The 15,930-nt window shown below is 37.7% G+C and overlaps 1 protein-coding gene across 1 annotated transcript in view; it reads right to left on the bottom strand.

Moving 5' to 3' along the window:
- The window catches only part of OCA2 (OCA2 melanosomal transmembrane protein), a 205,040-nt gene that overhangs the window by 57,648 nt on the left and 131,462 nt on the right, over positions 1-15,930 (bottom strand). The window contains exons 20-22 of the mRNA XM_074930224.1: positions 12,365-12,424; positions 11,720-11,824; positions 890-983 (exon numbers count right to left, since the gene is read on the bottom strand). Coding sequence (XP_074786325.1) covers positions 890-983; positions 11,720-11,824; positions 12,365-12,424 — 259 coding nt within the window. The remainder of the gene's footprint in view (positions 1-889; positions 984-11,719; positions 11,825-12,364; positions 12,425-15,930) is intronic.

The raw sequence follows: 15,930 nt of genomic DNA, 5'->3' as shown, positions 1-15,930 counted from the left end.
CATATTTTAATTGCACTTAGTACACTTGCTATTTGGAAAATTTGTAACACCTTCATAAGCTATTTGCAGAATATAAAAAGAAAAAAAAATCAAGTATAAACATTAATTTAAAAACTACTGGATGGCTATTGTCCTTTATTGTTCAATCACAATCACAGAATTGTCTAGGTTGGAAAAGACCTTGGAGATCATCCAGTCCAACAGAGAGAAAATCCTGGGCCTACAATACATACACGGTACATTTTAAAATAATAATTAAAAAAAAAAAAAAAAAAAAGGAAACCATCTGCTTGTTTTGTGCAAATGTATTGACAATACAAGAAATCCCAGTTAGCACCAAGGTAGGCACTAGAAGTACAGCTATCAGCTTTCATGATTAGAGGTACAGTTCCCAAAGACTTCCAAAAAGGCTCTTCTTAGTGTGAGGAGTGCCAGAGAGGTCAGCAAATGGATACTCAAATGTTTCTGTGAGCCAGCCAGAAAACCTCCCAGTGACTTCAGTAGACTGAATCAAGCCTTCAGATCTCAGCTATTATATATTTTCTGCATCTTTTCAATGAACAATGATGGGTCCCTGTTCTGAAAGCTAAATGCATCTTTGTATTTTCTCTCACAAAAGATCAGAACCCTATAAGCACCATCTGGACTGCTTCTTTGTGCGTTTGTACTTTATGCAGATACAGCCTTCAAACACAGATTGCAAAAATCCTATTGTAGCAGCAGACAGTGACTGGGATCCTTATACAGGAGTCCTTTGAAGTTAAAAGGAGATGGATCAGGCCCTCCCTATGCTTTGCATAATAAAATCTTTGAACCTATTGTCCCAGTTTATACATGCCATAATTGCATAGCTATTACTTTATGTCATCTTTCTCACATAGACTCTTACCTCCAAGGCACGCACCCATGGCCAATGAGAAGATTAATGGTTTCATAGGCAAGTTGACATCAGGATCTTTACTCAGGTTGAGAAGCACAGGAATCTGTGGTTTAAGAAGAAAAGAGAGAGATATTCAGGAGACATTATCTGACCCTCAACACAATACAAATAAAATTAATTTATGTAAAAAAATTAAACCACCAGCAAGTCCAAAGAATACCTTGCAGTTTTTTCTTTTTTCTTTTTTTTTTCTTTTTTTTCTTTTTTTTCTTTTTTAATTAGTATCTTTGTACCATATTCTTGATCTGTGGGCACTTTTCCCACTGACTGTGCTAGATCCGTAAGCCAAATGGAAGGTATTGGCAATGTTAGGCCAGGTCTGACACAGGTACTGCTAACAAAACTGAGGCTCACTTATGGTTATAAATGCGTCCCATTAGATCCTTCTAGTTCAACAGGGAACTGACAGTGACTATAAATCAATTCCCTCTCCATTTCTTAAAACCTAAAGGGCAGAGCTCTATCGCCTCTTCTTGCTGGAGACAGCTGTAAGACACGCGCGGACCTTCACAATCAAGATGGCTGTAGATCATGTGTCAGTACCTAAAAAATTCCTGAATCCTTGTCATAATCAAAAGTATCTGATCTGTTAGGGAAAAACTGAGAAAGATCAATGTGGCAGGCTTCTGGATTCATAAGAAGAGCTGAATTATTTTCATTTTTATTCTAACATTATATTTACCAGAGAATGTAGGTTTAGTTCACTGGGAAATATTTGAAAGTCTTATGAATTTCATTTGATCACTTTAGCAAAAAATAAAATAAAATAAAATAAAATAAAATAAAATAAAATAAAATAAAATAAAATAAAATCTCTGAAAAGTTAAATGAATTTTGTAGGGAGACATTACAGACTTCATTAGGCAATTGCTATAGAGCCCAAAAATACAGCAGACAGGCTTTCTAATAGCACCAGATCTCAGTCAGTAACACCCTTCAAAGCTAATCAACTGTCACCTTAGTTGGGAAAAACTGGTTTGAGTTCACCTTAATTGTATAACCACTTGGTTTGAAAGAAAGGTCTAATCAGTGCCTGTAGAGAGAAGGTCATTAGCAAGGGGAGAGGTGATAATGTTATTAACCTGTTTTTAATGTGTGCAGCAGTTTATGGGACCAAAAGGGAGAGAGAAAGAATAAGCAAATGTGGAACAGCAAGAGATCAAGCAGGAAGGGATTTCTGGAAATAACTGTAGTATACCTTAAAAATAATGTTTTCTCAGAGTCCAGGATTTCCAGTAGTGAATAATTATGACTTTTAATCCTTCAATTTGTCATTCAAACGTATGTCAGAGGTCCTACCCAAAGGGTATGATCTCAGAGATGGAACAGATTCCTGAAAAATGTTTTCACTTTGGTGGCTGAAAGATGCTCACCTTTACTGACTGTGTTCTTTTGGTATGGAGTAATATATAGGCGTTATGAAGAATTAAAACCCTTTCCCCATCCCTCCTGCCAGTGGTGCTAATCATCCCTCTTAGACCCTCTGATCAATTAACTGAGATAAATTAATGTCTTAACAATTGTTCTTGAATTATACATTGCCTGAAGATGTCTATTTCTATTTGATGTCTATTTCTATCTGAAGGCCTAGAGTCAGCATGCCCAACATCTTGTCTGTTTTTTTGCATGAAACAGTCACAGAAAATTTTATTTCTCCTCACAAATTTTGTTTCTCTCAAGCCATCACTGATAGACATGATATGCAATTCAAACTGGTTTTATTTATTTCAAATATGAAATATATTTGATGAACCTCAACTTCGTCTACTGTTATAATTAACCTGAACATTAAAAAAAAAAAAAAAAAAAAGAAAAAGAAATGCAAAATATAAAAGGCTTAGAAGTAAAATTTTTAGTATAATTTTCAATGTTTCTGAAAAACTGAATTAGTTCTACAACTTTTTCTGATTCAAGCCATACGCATTTACAGTACCATCAAAAGCACTCCAAGCTAGGATACTTTGCAAACTGCAGTTTAGTTGGTTGTGATACATTTTCTACAAATATCTTTGTCATATTGATTTAACTTTTCATAGTTTGACAAAGTGCTGCCCCTCAACAAACAAAAGGCAAAAGTTAAAGCCTATGAAGCCTCATGTTGCTTACATTATTCCCTATTCAGATTATGTGAACAGAACCCTTTTCAATATTAGAAGGAGAAAAACAATGTCTTATCAGAAAAATAGCTTCATTCCTTATACCTTTTATTTCAACAGTCTTACCAGGATAAATCACTGTTTGACTAGTTTCTTGAAAACTTGCTAATTTTAGTGGAAAGTTCAGTATAGAAGCACCCTACATTGCTGCTTGACTGGCAAGATATAGATAAAATGAGTGATGTAGCTCAACAGAGTAAAGCCAAACCCCCTCACCAACTCATTTCAAGACTGTCTGCCTCCAGGTATTAAAACAGAAAAATGCAACTGTAAAAAGTAAGGAATGTACCTGGAAGAAGGAGAGTGTCCTCACAGACTTGATAAAGGAAATAGCCATTAATCTTGATTATGTATGGGGTGCTATGTGTATTATATATATAGGATGTAAGCTGCTGCATGAAGAACAATGTTAGCATCTACAGGTATTGCCACATTTGTCTATATAACTAACCTAATCAAAATCGCCCCTTGTGAAGAAAATATTTGTTTATACCATATACTGTGGAAGTACAGAGGGCCTGTTACAAATATAAAAAGAATAAAAATGGAAATGTATATACTTTCATCTTTCAGACTGTTTTAAACCTTAAATCAGTATTGCAATCTTTTTAAAATGGAATGGGATTTTATTACTGTTATAAATTATTCACCTGCCCTAGAAAATATAATCTATTAACAGTTAATATTAGAAATTAATTCAGACTCAAGAAGTATGATTCTGCAGGACAGTGTATTTCTTCTTATTTCTCTCAGCCCTCTAACATGCTGAAAATTTAAGCCAAATGAAAAAATTAAAAAAAAAAAAGTTGTTTTTACTTTAAATGAAGGCTTTGAAAAAGAAAAAAAAAAATCCAAGAGATTTTAAACCACAATTATTTACACCAATTACTACTAAGCTAAATTTCATAAATTATTGTTAGTTTTCTCATAACAATCCTTGCATTTATATTGTGGTATGCAGTCCCTTTTTTGTTAAAAGAGCCCGGTGATGTTTGCCCATCTCAATTCTGTTGCCTACTGGACACCTCTCAAGACTTGTTCCTTCCACACTTGTTTGTCCAAAAGTGGAATAAGGACTCTTGAACATTTTGCTTCTCATATTTACATTGGTACATAGGGTGCTTTCTTTGTAAGCAAAACCATGACCAAAGAGTTAACATTTTCACACCTTGCTGTCACAGCCTCTTTCCCAAGACTCCATATTACCAAAGAAGTTGAATCAAGACCTTTAACCTATTTTTACGACAAAACCTTCTCATGAGCATGACATTCCACCAGTCAAGACTATGAAGAAGGAAGACCTCTTTTGAATCTATGAAGACTTTCTTCTGAAATATAAACAGAAATGATGATTTAGGTTTACTATATGGACACTGGATAGGTGGAAGGGACACCAAAGAGAACGGTCACTGGTCCTGCTCTATCAGTGACTGTCTCTTCCTGGGATGGCAGGAGACTCATAAGAGAGTGAAGCCCTCTCAGCTACTTTTGCTTCCCAAAGATAATATTGTACAAATAATCATACACCCCCATTGTACAAGAAGAGTAACTTAGATAAGTTTGTACAATACCTGTGCAGCACAATAGAAGGTATCAGGTCATACTGCCCATTTTGTCTATTTGTGCAAAATTACAATGAAGCAGCAATTCACATCTTTATTTCAGGGATTCATTGCTGCTCTATGCCATGGGATTTCACAGCACACACTTTGCTAAGAACTGCATGTGGTAAAGACATCTGTAAAAACTGCATACTAAGCATTAGTAGAAAACAATTTGTAGTTCCCCAAATTGTTGATGATTGATCAGTCTCTGCAGATGACTATGGCCCAGCCTTACACTTTTATCAAGCACTGAAATGCGGGACATAGAAAACCCTGGTAGGGCAGAAGGCAAAGAAGATCCAAAAATAAAACTGGTAGTAAGAACATGAGATACATATGAGACATTCAGAACTGCAAATAGTTTTAGAGGCAAAAATAGTGGGCCAAAAATTATCTTGTTTCTAACAAATACCTGTCAGAGACTAAGCCACCTTGACAGCCAGGTTGTTAATGGAAATTGTTTGTTACCCCATATTGAGGAAAAAGTATTTAAACTCAGCTAAAATGGGGATTTACTACAGCTATATTTTTAGTTCTGGTAATAAAAGAAAAATATAAACAGATGGCTCCAGCATATACAGTTGATAAAACATGTCAATAAAACTAAAGAGCATACCAATAATAAAATCATGTCACCTAACATTCTAAGAGCAGAAATCCGTGGCCATTTAAATGACAATACTAGGAAAATGCCAGGCCTAAAAATGACTAGGTCTACCTGTCAAGGAATGTCATTGTGAGTTTAACCTGTTGAAAAAGGAGAAGAAATATCAGAGGATTAATAGAATGACACATGGAGCATCACTACATGATTCACCACGTTTATTCTTCAAAGAAAGCTGGATATCCAACATGAAAAAAGCCCTTGCTATTCAAGAATTAAAATGTGTGAGACTTAATAACTAAGCTCCTGGTTTCAGAATTGTTTATACAGAGAACACTTTGTGGGTGTTTTAAAAGCAATTATAATATGTATCTATATATATTAGATTTGTTGCTGGCAACATAGTTTTTTACATATAGTCAGAGTTAATGGAGTTTCCCACAAAGTATGTCTCAAACTCAAAACTTGGACACTGAATTTGTAAGGGACCAGTTGTATCAGCTGAAAGTTCACAAGTCCATGGGGCTTGATGAGATTCATCCCAGAGTACTAAAGGATCTAGCGAGTGTTATGGCAGGACACCTCCCGATCATCTACCAAAGGTCTGGGGAGTCTGGGGAGGTCCCTGCTGACTGGGAGCTAGCCAATGTTATTCCAGTCCACAAAAAGGGTGTGAGGGAGGACCCAGGGAACTACAGACCTGTTAATCTACGCTCAGTTCCTGGAAAAATTAAGGAGAAGATTATGCTGAGTACTGTTGAAAGTCTTTTAAAGAATAATCAGGCACAATCAATATGGGTTCACAACGTGAAAGTCCTGTGTAACTAATTTGATATCCTTCTGTGATAGGGTCACCTGCCTGGTGAATGAAGGGAAGGCACTGGACATAGTTTTTTCTGGATTTTAGTAAGGCTTTTGATACTGTCCCTCACAGTATCCTGCTGGGCAAGTTGTCCAACTGTAGATGAGCAGTTCACAGTGTGCTGGGTGAAGAACTGGCTAAAGGGCAGATCCCAAAGTGTTGTGGTGAATGGGGCTACATTTGACTGGTGACCAGTCACCAGTGGTGTTCCTCAGGGTTCAGTTCTAGGGCCAGGTCTGTTCAATATATTTATCCACAATCTGGATACAGGAGTTGAATGCACCATTAGCAAGTTTGTTGATGATACCAAACTGGGAGGGGCTGTTGACACTCTTGAGGGACAATATGCCTTGCAGAGTGATTCAGATAGATTGCAGAGTGATTCAGATAGGTTGGAGCATTGGACAATGATTAGCAGGATGAAATTTAACAAGTCAAAATACCAGATTATGTAAGTAGGACAGAGTAACACCAGGCACAAGTATAAACTGGGAGTGGCTGGAGATCAGCCCTGCAGAAAGGGATCTGGGGGTGCTGGTCGGCAGCAGGCTCAGTGTGAGCCAGCAGTGCCCTGGCAGCCAGGAGGGCAAACCGCACCCTGGGGTGCATCAAACACAGCATAACCAGCCGGGCAAAAGAAGTGATTATCCCCTGCATCCAGCATTGGTGCGGCCTCACCTTGTCCCGCGTGCAGTTCTGGGCCCCACGATTTCAGAAGGATGTTAAAGGTCCTTGAACACATCCAGAGCAGGGCAACAAAGCTGGTGAAAGGCTGAAAGGAATGTCCTGTGACGAGTGACTAAGGCCTTTGGGCTTGTCTAGTTTGGAGGAAAGGAGTCTGAGGGGCGACCTCATTGCTCTCTACAGCTCTCTGAGGAGGGGAAGTGGAGAGGGAAGTGCTGGTCTCTTTTCCCTGGGATCCAGTGAGATGACGTGTGAGAATGGTTCAAAGCTGCACCAGGGGAGGTTCAGACTGGACATTAAGAAGCATTTATTTACCGAGCGGGTGGTCAAACACTGGAACAGGCTTCCTAGAGAAGTGGTGGAGCTCCCAAGCCTGTCAGTGTTTAAGAGGCATTTGGACAATGCTCTTAATAACGTTCTTAAACTTGTTCAGCCCTGAATTGTTCAGGCAGTTGGACTAGATGATTGTTGTAGGTCCCTTCCAACCAAAATAGTCTATTTTATTTTATAATTCTAAAGAATTTTGCTATAGTACATTTTTAACATACTGACAAGATCTATTTTCCTATCACTTGCAGATAGCTGTCACAATTGCCAGGCACACATACAATGAAGTGCAATAAACCCTCACTCATATAAACTTCTATTTCATTCGGGAGCTGGACATTCATTTTACAATGCTTAAAGAGAAGGGAAAAGCCTTGGGATTACAGTTCATCAAGGAAGTCTCAACCCTGTTTTGGGGCAGTTCATGATCTTCGCATTCAGGACAAATGATATGAAACAAGCAATTAGAAGATACTCGGAAGACTCAGTTGTCTTTGTGCAGCTCCAAGGCTTTATTTTAATTTAACACAAACAGAATTTCACCAAGACAGGAACAGTAAAAGCAATCAACATATGATGACCTAAGTGCCTTAAGAAACTCATTCCACTGTTTCATAGAGGTAATTACCTTTCTACAGCATCCTCTGTAGCATAAAATACTTGCTGTGTTCTGAGCTCTTTGCAGACATTTCAGTTTAGCAACCTCTGTACATTAATTCCACCTAGTACTGACACTTTTGATGGTGGTGTTATAACAGATTTACTCTTGGCTAGAGTAAAAAAGAATTTGACCAACAATGGTGTAGCACTGAAAAGATATTTTCAGGGTAAGGTGCTTCAAATAACAAACTAATCTAATTTTTGTAATTTCTGAATTTTTTAGTAAGAGAGAAATCCTCTCCACAATGCTGGTGTTGAAAGCTGCTGAAAAGCATCAATGCATTCAGAATATTTAAACACATAAATATTTTGCACCTTAAAATATTTCCATCTTAAAATAACTGAAAATATTTAGGTTTAGTTCTTAAAACTGCGGATGTGTTGTGTTCACATTTTAGGACAAGCAAATATCCTAATTTGTCTAAATAGATACTTAGAAACTCTTGCAAATGCTTATATTTTTTGCTAGGAAATCATTTTCCTTCTCTGTTTTCATTATTTGAATTCTTAAAACAGAACTCTTTGTAATGATGGCTCAGATATATTAATATTTTAATTACCTTTTTTAAATATTGATCTACAGCTTCCACTTTTTACATCCTGTTAAAGTAAGAATCAATCAGTTATAAATTCTAATGCTGTCAAATCTGAAACACAGATAAAGTGAAATTTTTAGTCTCAAGAGCCATTAATTATGCATTCACATTTTTTTCATATTTATTTTTTTCTGTACACTAAGCAAGTCCTTATGAGTCTGAATATCCCACCAGTACAAACAAAGAAGCTGAAATGAAAATTTGGACAACTACACTACAGCTTGATCTTTTTTTAAGGAAACAATATCACAGTTACAGAGTTATCTGCATGTTTTTCTCTATTTCTTTCCTCCATCTATGTGCCTCATAAGTCAAGTCTCATGCTATAGTGGAATTCCATATTTCTTCCATTTCTGAGGCAGAAAATGGGTCAAAATATTCTACATATCAATTATATGGGATACTTCTACATGAGCAAGTAACACAGTGTAACAGGAGATCGAAAGAGTTGGAGCTGAGATTCTTCTTATCTAGGATGCCTTCAGCCCAGGGAGGTCAGTCACCTCACACTGGAGAACTTTACGTCTGTCTACCCTCATGTCATTTATGAGTTACTACACAGTGTGTAGCCCATCCCATCTCCCTGCTCAAAGTCTGGACAACACGCACTGCGTAGTGTTGCAGGGGATGAATGAAAGACCTTATCCAGGAACACAAGGGCAGTGTTGGAGACATCCCATGAAAGAACTGATGCCTGTCTTTTGCACCTCCCTACCCCTGAAGGAACAGAGCAATATGACTTTCTAGACATCCTTGCCATCACTGTAGTTTTGTCTTCAATCAGCTGGAGGCTCACACCCACAAGAGTTGGGACTGACAGGACTGTCTTATCCCTAGAATGTGGGACAAAAATGACAGTATACCCACCTTTCTAATGCAGAAGAGACACCATTGGTGTCCTTGACTGTGAGCTGCCACCGAACCTTTCATTATCTCTGCATGATATTTCAGGAATCCCTATCCATGTACAAGTCAAATAAATTGTCATGCTGTGAGCCTGGTTTCCCCTAACTCCTACTGGTCCATGGCTAACTACCTTGGATTGAGAAAATCCTCTACCGGCAGAGGTCTCATGCCATTCTCCAAACACTCTGCTCAGAGCATACAGTTAATATCTATGAAACTACCCAGATTTTTTGAATCTCTGGGTTCAAAAAATGTGAGGAACTTGATGGATTCCACATTCCCACCCAGTACCTGGTCCATCAAGGCTATGACTACAAAAATCACAAGAGAGATTGCCCCATTGTCATGAAGACATTTGTTCACCACTGAAGGAGATTTATGGAGCCCTCGAGGGACTCAGTAAGTCCTTCTTCCATTATTATGAGCACAGGCTCAGCTGTGAAGCTGGAACCTTTTGCCAGAGAAGGACAGGATCCTTTATGGCTACATCATAGCAGATGCCCCATACTCCTACGTCACTAGGGTGTATGAAACCAAACTCATATATAGAAGAATGTCAATATGATCCTCTGCTTCTGAGTACACACTTGGGGTTGACCTCCAAGCTCTGCTCCCACTGGGTAACCGTGTGAATGTGTGAGTGAACTATGTTGTAGAATAAGTGAATTCGATATGTGGATGGTTATCTGTATTAACAATGACATCATGATTCTGTAAACAGCAAGTGAATAAATAAAAAGAAATCTAAGACATACCTGCTGCACTGTGTGGTTGTTACACACACTCAGTCCCTGATTAACGAAAAGCCATTTTACAGAAGAGCTGGGTTTGATATATGTAATACTCCTCAACAGAAGATCATAACTTTGATCTATATATAAAGCCTTCAAAACTCAAATATTGCTTATTTTAACAGTAGGAACCAAGTGCCAAAGAAACCAAAATAATTTTAAATGAAAGTTTATACAATCTTACATAAGAACTTGGGACTTAAGAATTTTCTAATGTAGAATGACAAAGACTAAAGTGCAAGGCCATTCCCTGAGCTAGATGATGCTAGGTCTCCACCTTAATCGGCCATAGAACACATCAGTATCTTAACACCTCACCTAATGACCACTTTTTCATAGGTGAGAACATGTCTGCATTTTTCTTTCTTCCTATCTCCTTTCTCCACCTATTTTTAAAGAAAAAAATGCAGCAGTCTCTCGAAAAAGATATACATTGTATATGTCTAAAATGTTAGCAAGGATCCATTCCTGTCCATCTGTATTACCCTCCCTCAAAGATACAGAAAATGTGGTCTTCAGACATCCCAAAAGATTCCTGCATTTCAATCTATTCCCCAAAACATACTCCTTTAAAGGAGGGCTTCTTTCAAAACCTGTAAAAGATCCTTTCATCAATGTACATGCAGCTGCTTTTCGGTATTGCCACAAGCCAATTTTCATAGACTAGCTGGATATGAGGCAAAACCTTATAAGCTAAGATTTCTGCATTATCGCTTAATAGTCCTCAAGTGTTTGGTGCAAGATAACTCATCCTGAACCAATCTTTTCCTTCATGACTATTGCTTGCAATCAGTTGTTGGTAAATGAATGTAATTCCACAGGAAACACCACTGTAATCAAACCAAAATACCACATTGATATATAATTATAAAGCAGTCACAAAACCGTCCAATCTGTCATATGCCCTGTAAGAAGTGTCTTAAACCTTGACACAGGTTAAGGGTAGACATGATTATCCAATAACAATGGAAGAAAAAAGGTGCAGAAAAATTATGCTTAGCTGAGAACATGTTGTAAAAATGAATTATTCCTGTGGTATAATGAAGGGATTATTGCACTTTAAACAGAGAACTTGATTGAATAAATGTATCTGAGCGTGTCCTAATTTGATATAATTTAATACCTTTCTGATATTAAAACACAGCTGCTGATAAGGATTTGTTGTGCTTAATATTTTTTGCTGGTTTTTAAACTAATTACGTAAGTAAGGTAGCAATAGAAGGTTCAGGTGTTAAAAAAACATTAGCAGAACTACACAGCACATAGAGGGAATATGATAGCAGTGGATAGATAGTGACAGTTTCCATCAAAAAGACAACTTTAATTTTCAGCTACAGATGTGGATATACAAGGGAAAGTGAAAAAGTGCAGCCAAAACTGTCCCTCTACTCCCACAGCTAACTGTGGCTGCTAGCAGCAATGGCTAGCTCGATGCCTTAATGGAATGAATAAACTTGTAATAATGATTCACTCTCAGGGGATAAAGTAAACTACAACACAGCAGAGGTCAAAACCAAAAAGTCTTAATCACCAAGCTCAGCTCCCTTGCCATCACCAAGACGGATGTGCAAGTGCTGCACAGACCCTACCATTGTCGCCGTGAAGGGGATATTGTCGATCACAGAGGAGGCCAAAGCAGACACCCAGACCACTAAAATGATGGCCACCGCCAAGCGCTGATCCTCGGGAACCACCTGGAATTGAGAGAGATCAAATTAAAATTTTTATGAGATCAGTGTTGCTCTGTCAACTCCCCATGGCATAATTGCACATTCTTCACAGGCTTAATTTATCAACATTTATTATTCCTTTAGGCTCTGAGATAGGAAAAGCATCTTAATGAAAACAGTCCAATATTTAGTAACACAATTACTGTTCCTTTTTCCAAGAAAATTTGAACAAATAAGAAAACAAATACTGATATTTCTAATACTCAGATTTCACGCAAGAAATACATTGTGCAACTGTGAATTTCCATCTTTAATTGTTTATATTTTTTTCACCTTTGTATTATAGAATAGGCTATAGAAAAGGCTTCCCTTTCGCTTTTATGGCTACTTATTCTGGCTGTGGACAGACACATACCTATTAAACACCATCCATACCAAAGTATGACATGCTTTCTTGATATTGCTGATGCAGGACTGTAATAATTAACGTTAAATTCAAAATGAATGTATCATTCGTTATTCTATTGGAGCTGAACTATTTTCCTTAACATATTTTAAACATACCTTTATTAACAAAGCTGTCTGCTCTCCTATATAGTCTATTAAGTGCAGATGAGCCAAAGCCTAAAAAAAAGAAGACATCAACTAGTGAAGAACCTGATGCAGTTACATTTTCTTTAGTGGATGTAAGAAAATACAGTTCCTTCCCATTCACAAAATATTGATATTCATCTCATGTAGCTTCTACAGCAACCTTGCAATTGGTGGAGAGAAAAGACATGGCTGAAGTTGTTAGCTGTATTTGCAGAAGTGTGTTTGTTGTGCTGGAATGACTGGTAGGATTATTTAAAATTACTGTGGATTACTGCAGGATTACTGTGTGGGGCACAGGCATCAGAGAATGGCTGAAAATTAAAGATTATTTCTTCAGTCGATCCGTACTTTCTGAATACCTGAGCACATCTGATTTCAAGCCAACTTCCCCAAAACTGCAATATAGATAGAAGTATATCAGGTGTTTAAAAGGCCAGATGAAATCAGGCATATCCTGCTCAGTCTCAGATGAAGAAACAGAAAAACAAAATACATGCTTCTGTTAAACAGCTTTCTCAGACCCGTAAAAAATAACAGTACCCATCTGCTAAATGGCAGAGATCTTGGCTGAATGGAAATTGGTGTAGAGGCAGCAGCACCTGAGAAGCAGGATAATCAGCTCTTTGAGGCTCAAGTCAGGCACCTGAACCAAGGGGGTAACCCCTGGTAAGCACTGGACCTGGGGACAGTCTGGACCAGTGCTCTGTCCTCCCTGTGAGAGCCACTCCCATTTGTACAGGATACTTAGATAGCATCCCATACAACCATGTTTACTACCATAGATGAAAAGACATAGGAAGACTCCAGCCTAGTGGTGATTGCTCTGGTCTCCCCTCGGGAAGAGAGGAGAGTACAAACTGAGTCTTCACACTGCAAAAGAATGATCTGCTCCCTCAAACCACAAGGTAAAAGGGTGATTTTAACTCACAAGAGCTAGCCTTTAATTCACTTTGCGTTTGTTTTCTTTTCTTACAAGTGTCCAGAATGAAGTACTAGTTTTAGATTGAATAAGGTATATCTACTTTATGACTTTTCAGTTTCTTGGGGAGAAAATTGCAGCATTTTTGGCTCAGCCTGGACCACATTGATTGGCTTGCTTTCACTTTTTTCTGCCATGACAAAGAATCAGTCAGCTGCAATGCTTCACTTACTGACTCCATTTCCACACAGAGCCTCAGAAGTCAGTATTCACACAACACAACTCTGTATAACCTGCACACCTGGAAGTCAGACAGAGCCCTTTAGAGACACCAGTGGAAAAAACCCCATTCAACAAGCACACTGTCAGATTCCATGACAGAGATGGACAAAGATCCTAATAGGCACCAAGTGTTATGGTATAAGACATGGTAACGTTAGAGCGACAAAGGGACTGTCCTTCAGACCAGCAGTTCCTGTATTTGCAGCTTGTTCAGGTGACAGCTGAATGCTAGTGGTTTGGGTATCACCACAAATTAAGTTTGGCCCAGAAATTATATTCCCTTTTAACAATGCTCTGCACAAGAAAAAGTATCTCTACATTTAAAGATGCAGCACACAGAAAACAAGTGATAAGACTTCTAAGTACACACACATACCCCTTACCTTTAAAAAAAAAAAAAAAAAAAAAAAAAGGACAGTTTTTAATTAATTTCCCAGGGGAAGGTTTCCTAAGAAATGAATTCTTGTTGGTAATTTTAAGTTACCATTTTAATTCTAAGCTATCTGTGTAGCTTTATCAGCTCAAAGGTTATGACAGTGACTTTTTAAATGTATGTAAAAGCAATATTCTTAATTAACAGTAATATTTTTTCTACAAGTGCTTTGTGTTTACACTTCAAAATAAACATTTTAACGCACAGTTGTCGGCAATTAAAGCCCAGAGTTACATTCAGTTAAGATTGCCGCCTTATTACTTAATTATCTATTAACAGATCATATTACTTTTCAGTAATCCTTGAAATCTGTTCTGTAATCCAGGAAAGGTACTACAAAAGAGATATTCAGGAGAGAGTGAAGGGAGTGAAGGACACACACATCACTCCTGCAAGACAGTCAGTCTGCAGGTAGCTCGTCAGGTTAGAGCTGATGACAGTACTAACTGCATAACCAGCTTTAGGGTGTATCTACAATATCCAGGCCTGCAAGCATCTAAGTGAAAGTCAGCAGTTAGCACCCCTCCACTGGCCTCCCCTGGGTGTAAAATGCACAGAGGATGTCCTGAATCTTCCTGTGTCTTCTAAGAGGAATAATTATTACTCCATGACTATTTCAAGTGTACTAGTTCCTGTCTGACAGCTCAAAATAGCTTTACTGCAGGAAAAATCATGTGCCATTTTAGATCAAAGTTTAATTTATGCATAAAAGTTTGCATGAAACCCTCTTATGGACAGTATGCCATGAAGACTCTTGAAAATAAACTCTGAGGGCACTGAGGTAAAATGTCAATTTTGACTATAAAAGTGAACAAAATACTGTACCCCTGAGAGGCAAAGGAACTTATGTCACAGAGACAGAAGAAGCAGAAAGATTTTATAATCTGTAACAGCCACTTGTGAACAAGGACTAAAAAGACAGCTGTAGAGACAAAGTACTCGAAGGACACAATAGGAAACAACAGAGCTCCAAAGGATTTCTGATTTTTTCATTGCAAAAGATCAGACTGGACTGACGGGCATGCAAAGCCAGAACTTCCAAGACTTCCCCTATGGCTATGGAACTCAATCATATTTTCCAAAATTACTTGTAGCCTAAGTCCCACACAGGTTTTTAAATGTGTCTCGTAATAGGAAAGAAAACATTTATAGCAGTAGGAAGTAGATTCAGACAGGTAACCATCCAAGGTAAAGGATCAGTGGGGTGAAGAATATGAGCTAACAACTGCTGAATGCCTAGATCATGGAAAAATGTCTTATATTTCAATGCATAACTTTGTCTTGACTTGTTTCTTCTTGCAATTGTTGCCCTAAAGGAAAAAAAAAATATGCCTTGGCAAGGACTGTCATCTCCTGCTAATCCAGAGTATAATAGATTCAGATCAAAATTGGAAGCGATGATACTTAGAACACTTTCCTCATTCATTTATGGAGAAAAAATTTAATGTCTCCTGCTTTTTTCTTGATTATTTGTACAAGTTTCTGTCATGATGTTAAATTGATGCTATTCCAATATTCTTTCATTAGCAAACTATTCACTGGTGACCTGAGAAACCATAAAAATTAAGTTCAGTGGATAACAACAGTCATATCCAAAGTCTGGCAGTAAATGGCAAATAACTTCCCGCATGTTTTACTATGTTATTGTGCAGTCACACAACACTCAAATCAAAACTATTCAATCCAAACAAAAACAATAAATACATCAGGGAATGCAACTAATAAACTGTTACAGCAGCAGAAAATAAAATAAACATGTCTTCAATATGGATTCCTTATGAGAGCTAGAAAATGCAAGGATGTATAAAGCCTGACAACAGAGAGAACTAAAAATTGCCTGTACTAATGAGTGTACAATAAATCAACAGTTCCTGATGAATTTTAGACCTAGTAGCTTGCAAA

Source organism: Athene noctua, chromosome 1 (genome assembly GCF_965140245.1).
Source record: "Athene noctua chromosome 1, bAthNoc1.hap1.1, whole genome shotgun sequence".
In the NCBI taxonomy this organism is placed as follows: Eukaryota; Metazoa; Chordata; class Aves; order Strigiformes; family Strigidae; genus Athene; species Athene noctua.
This window is presented reverse-complemented; position numbering and strand designations above follow the sequence as displayed.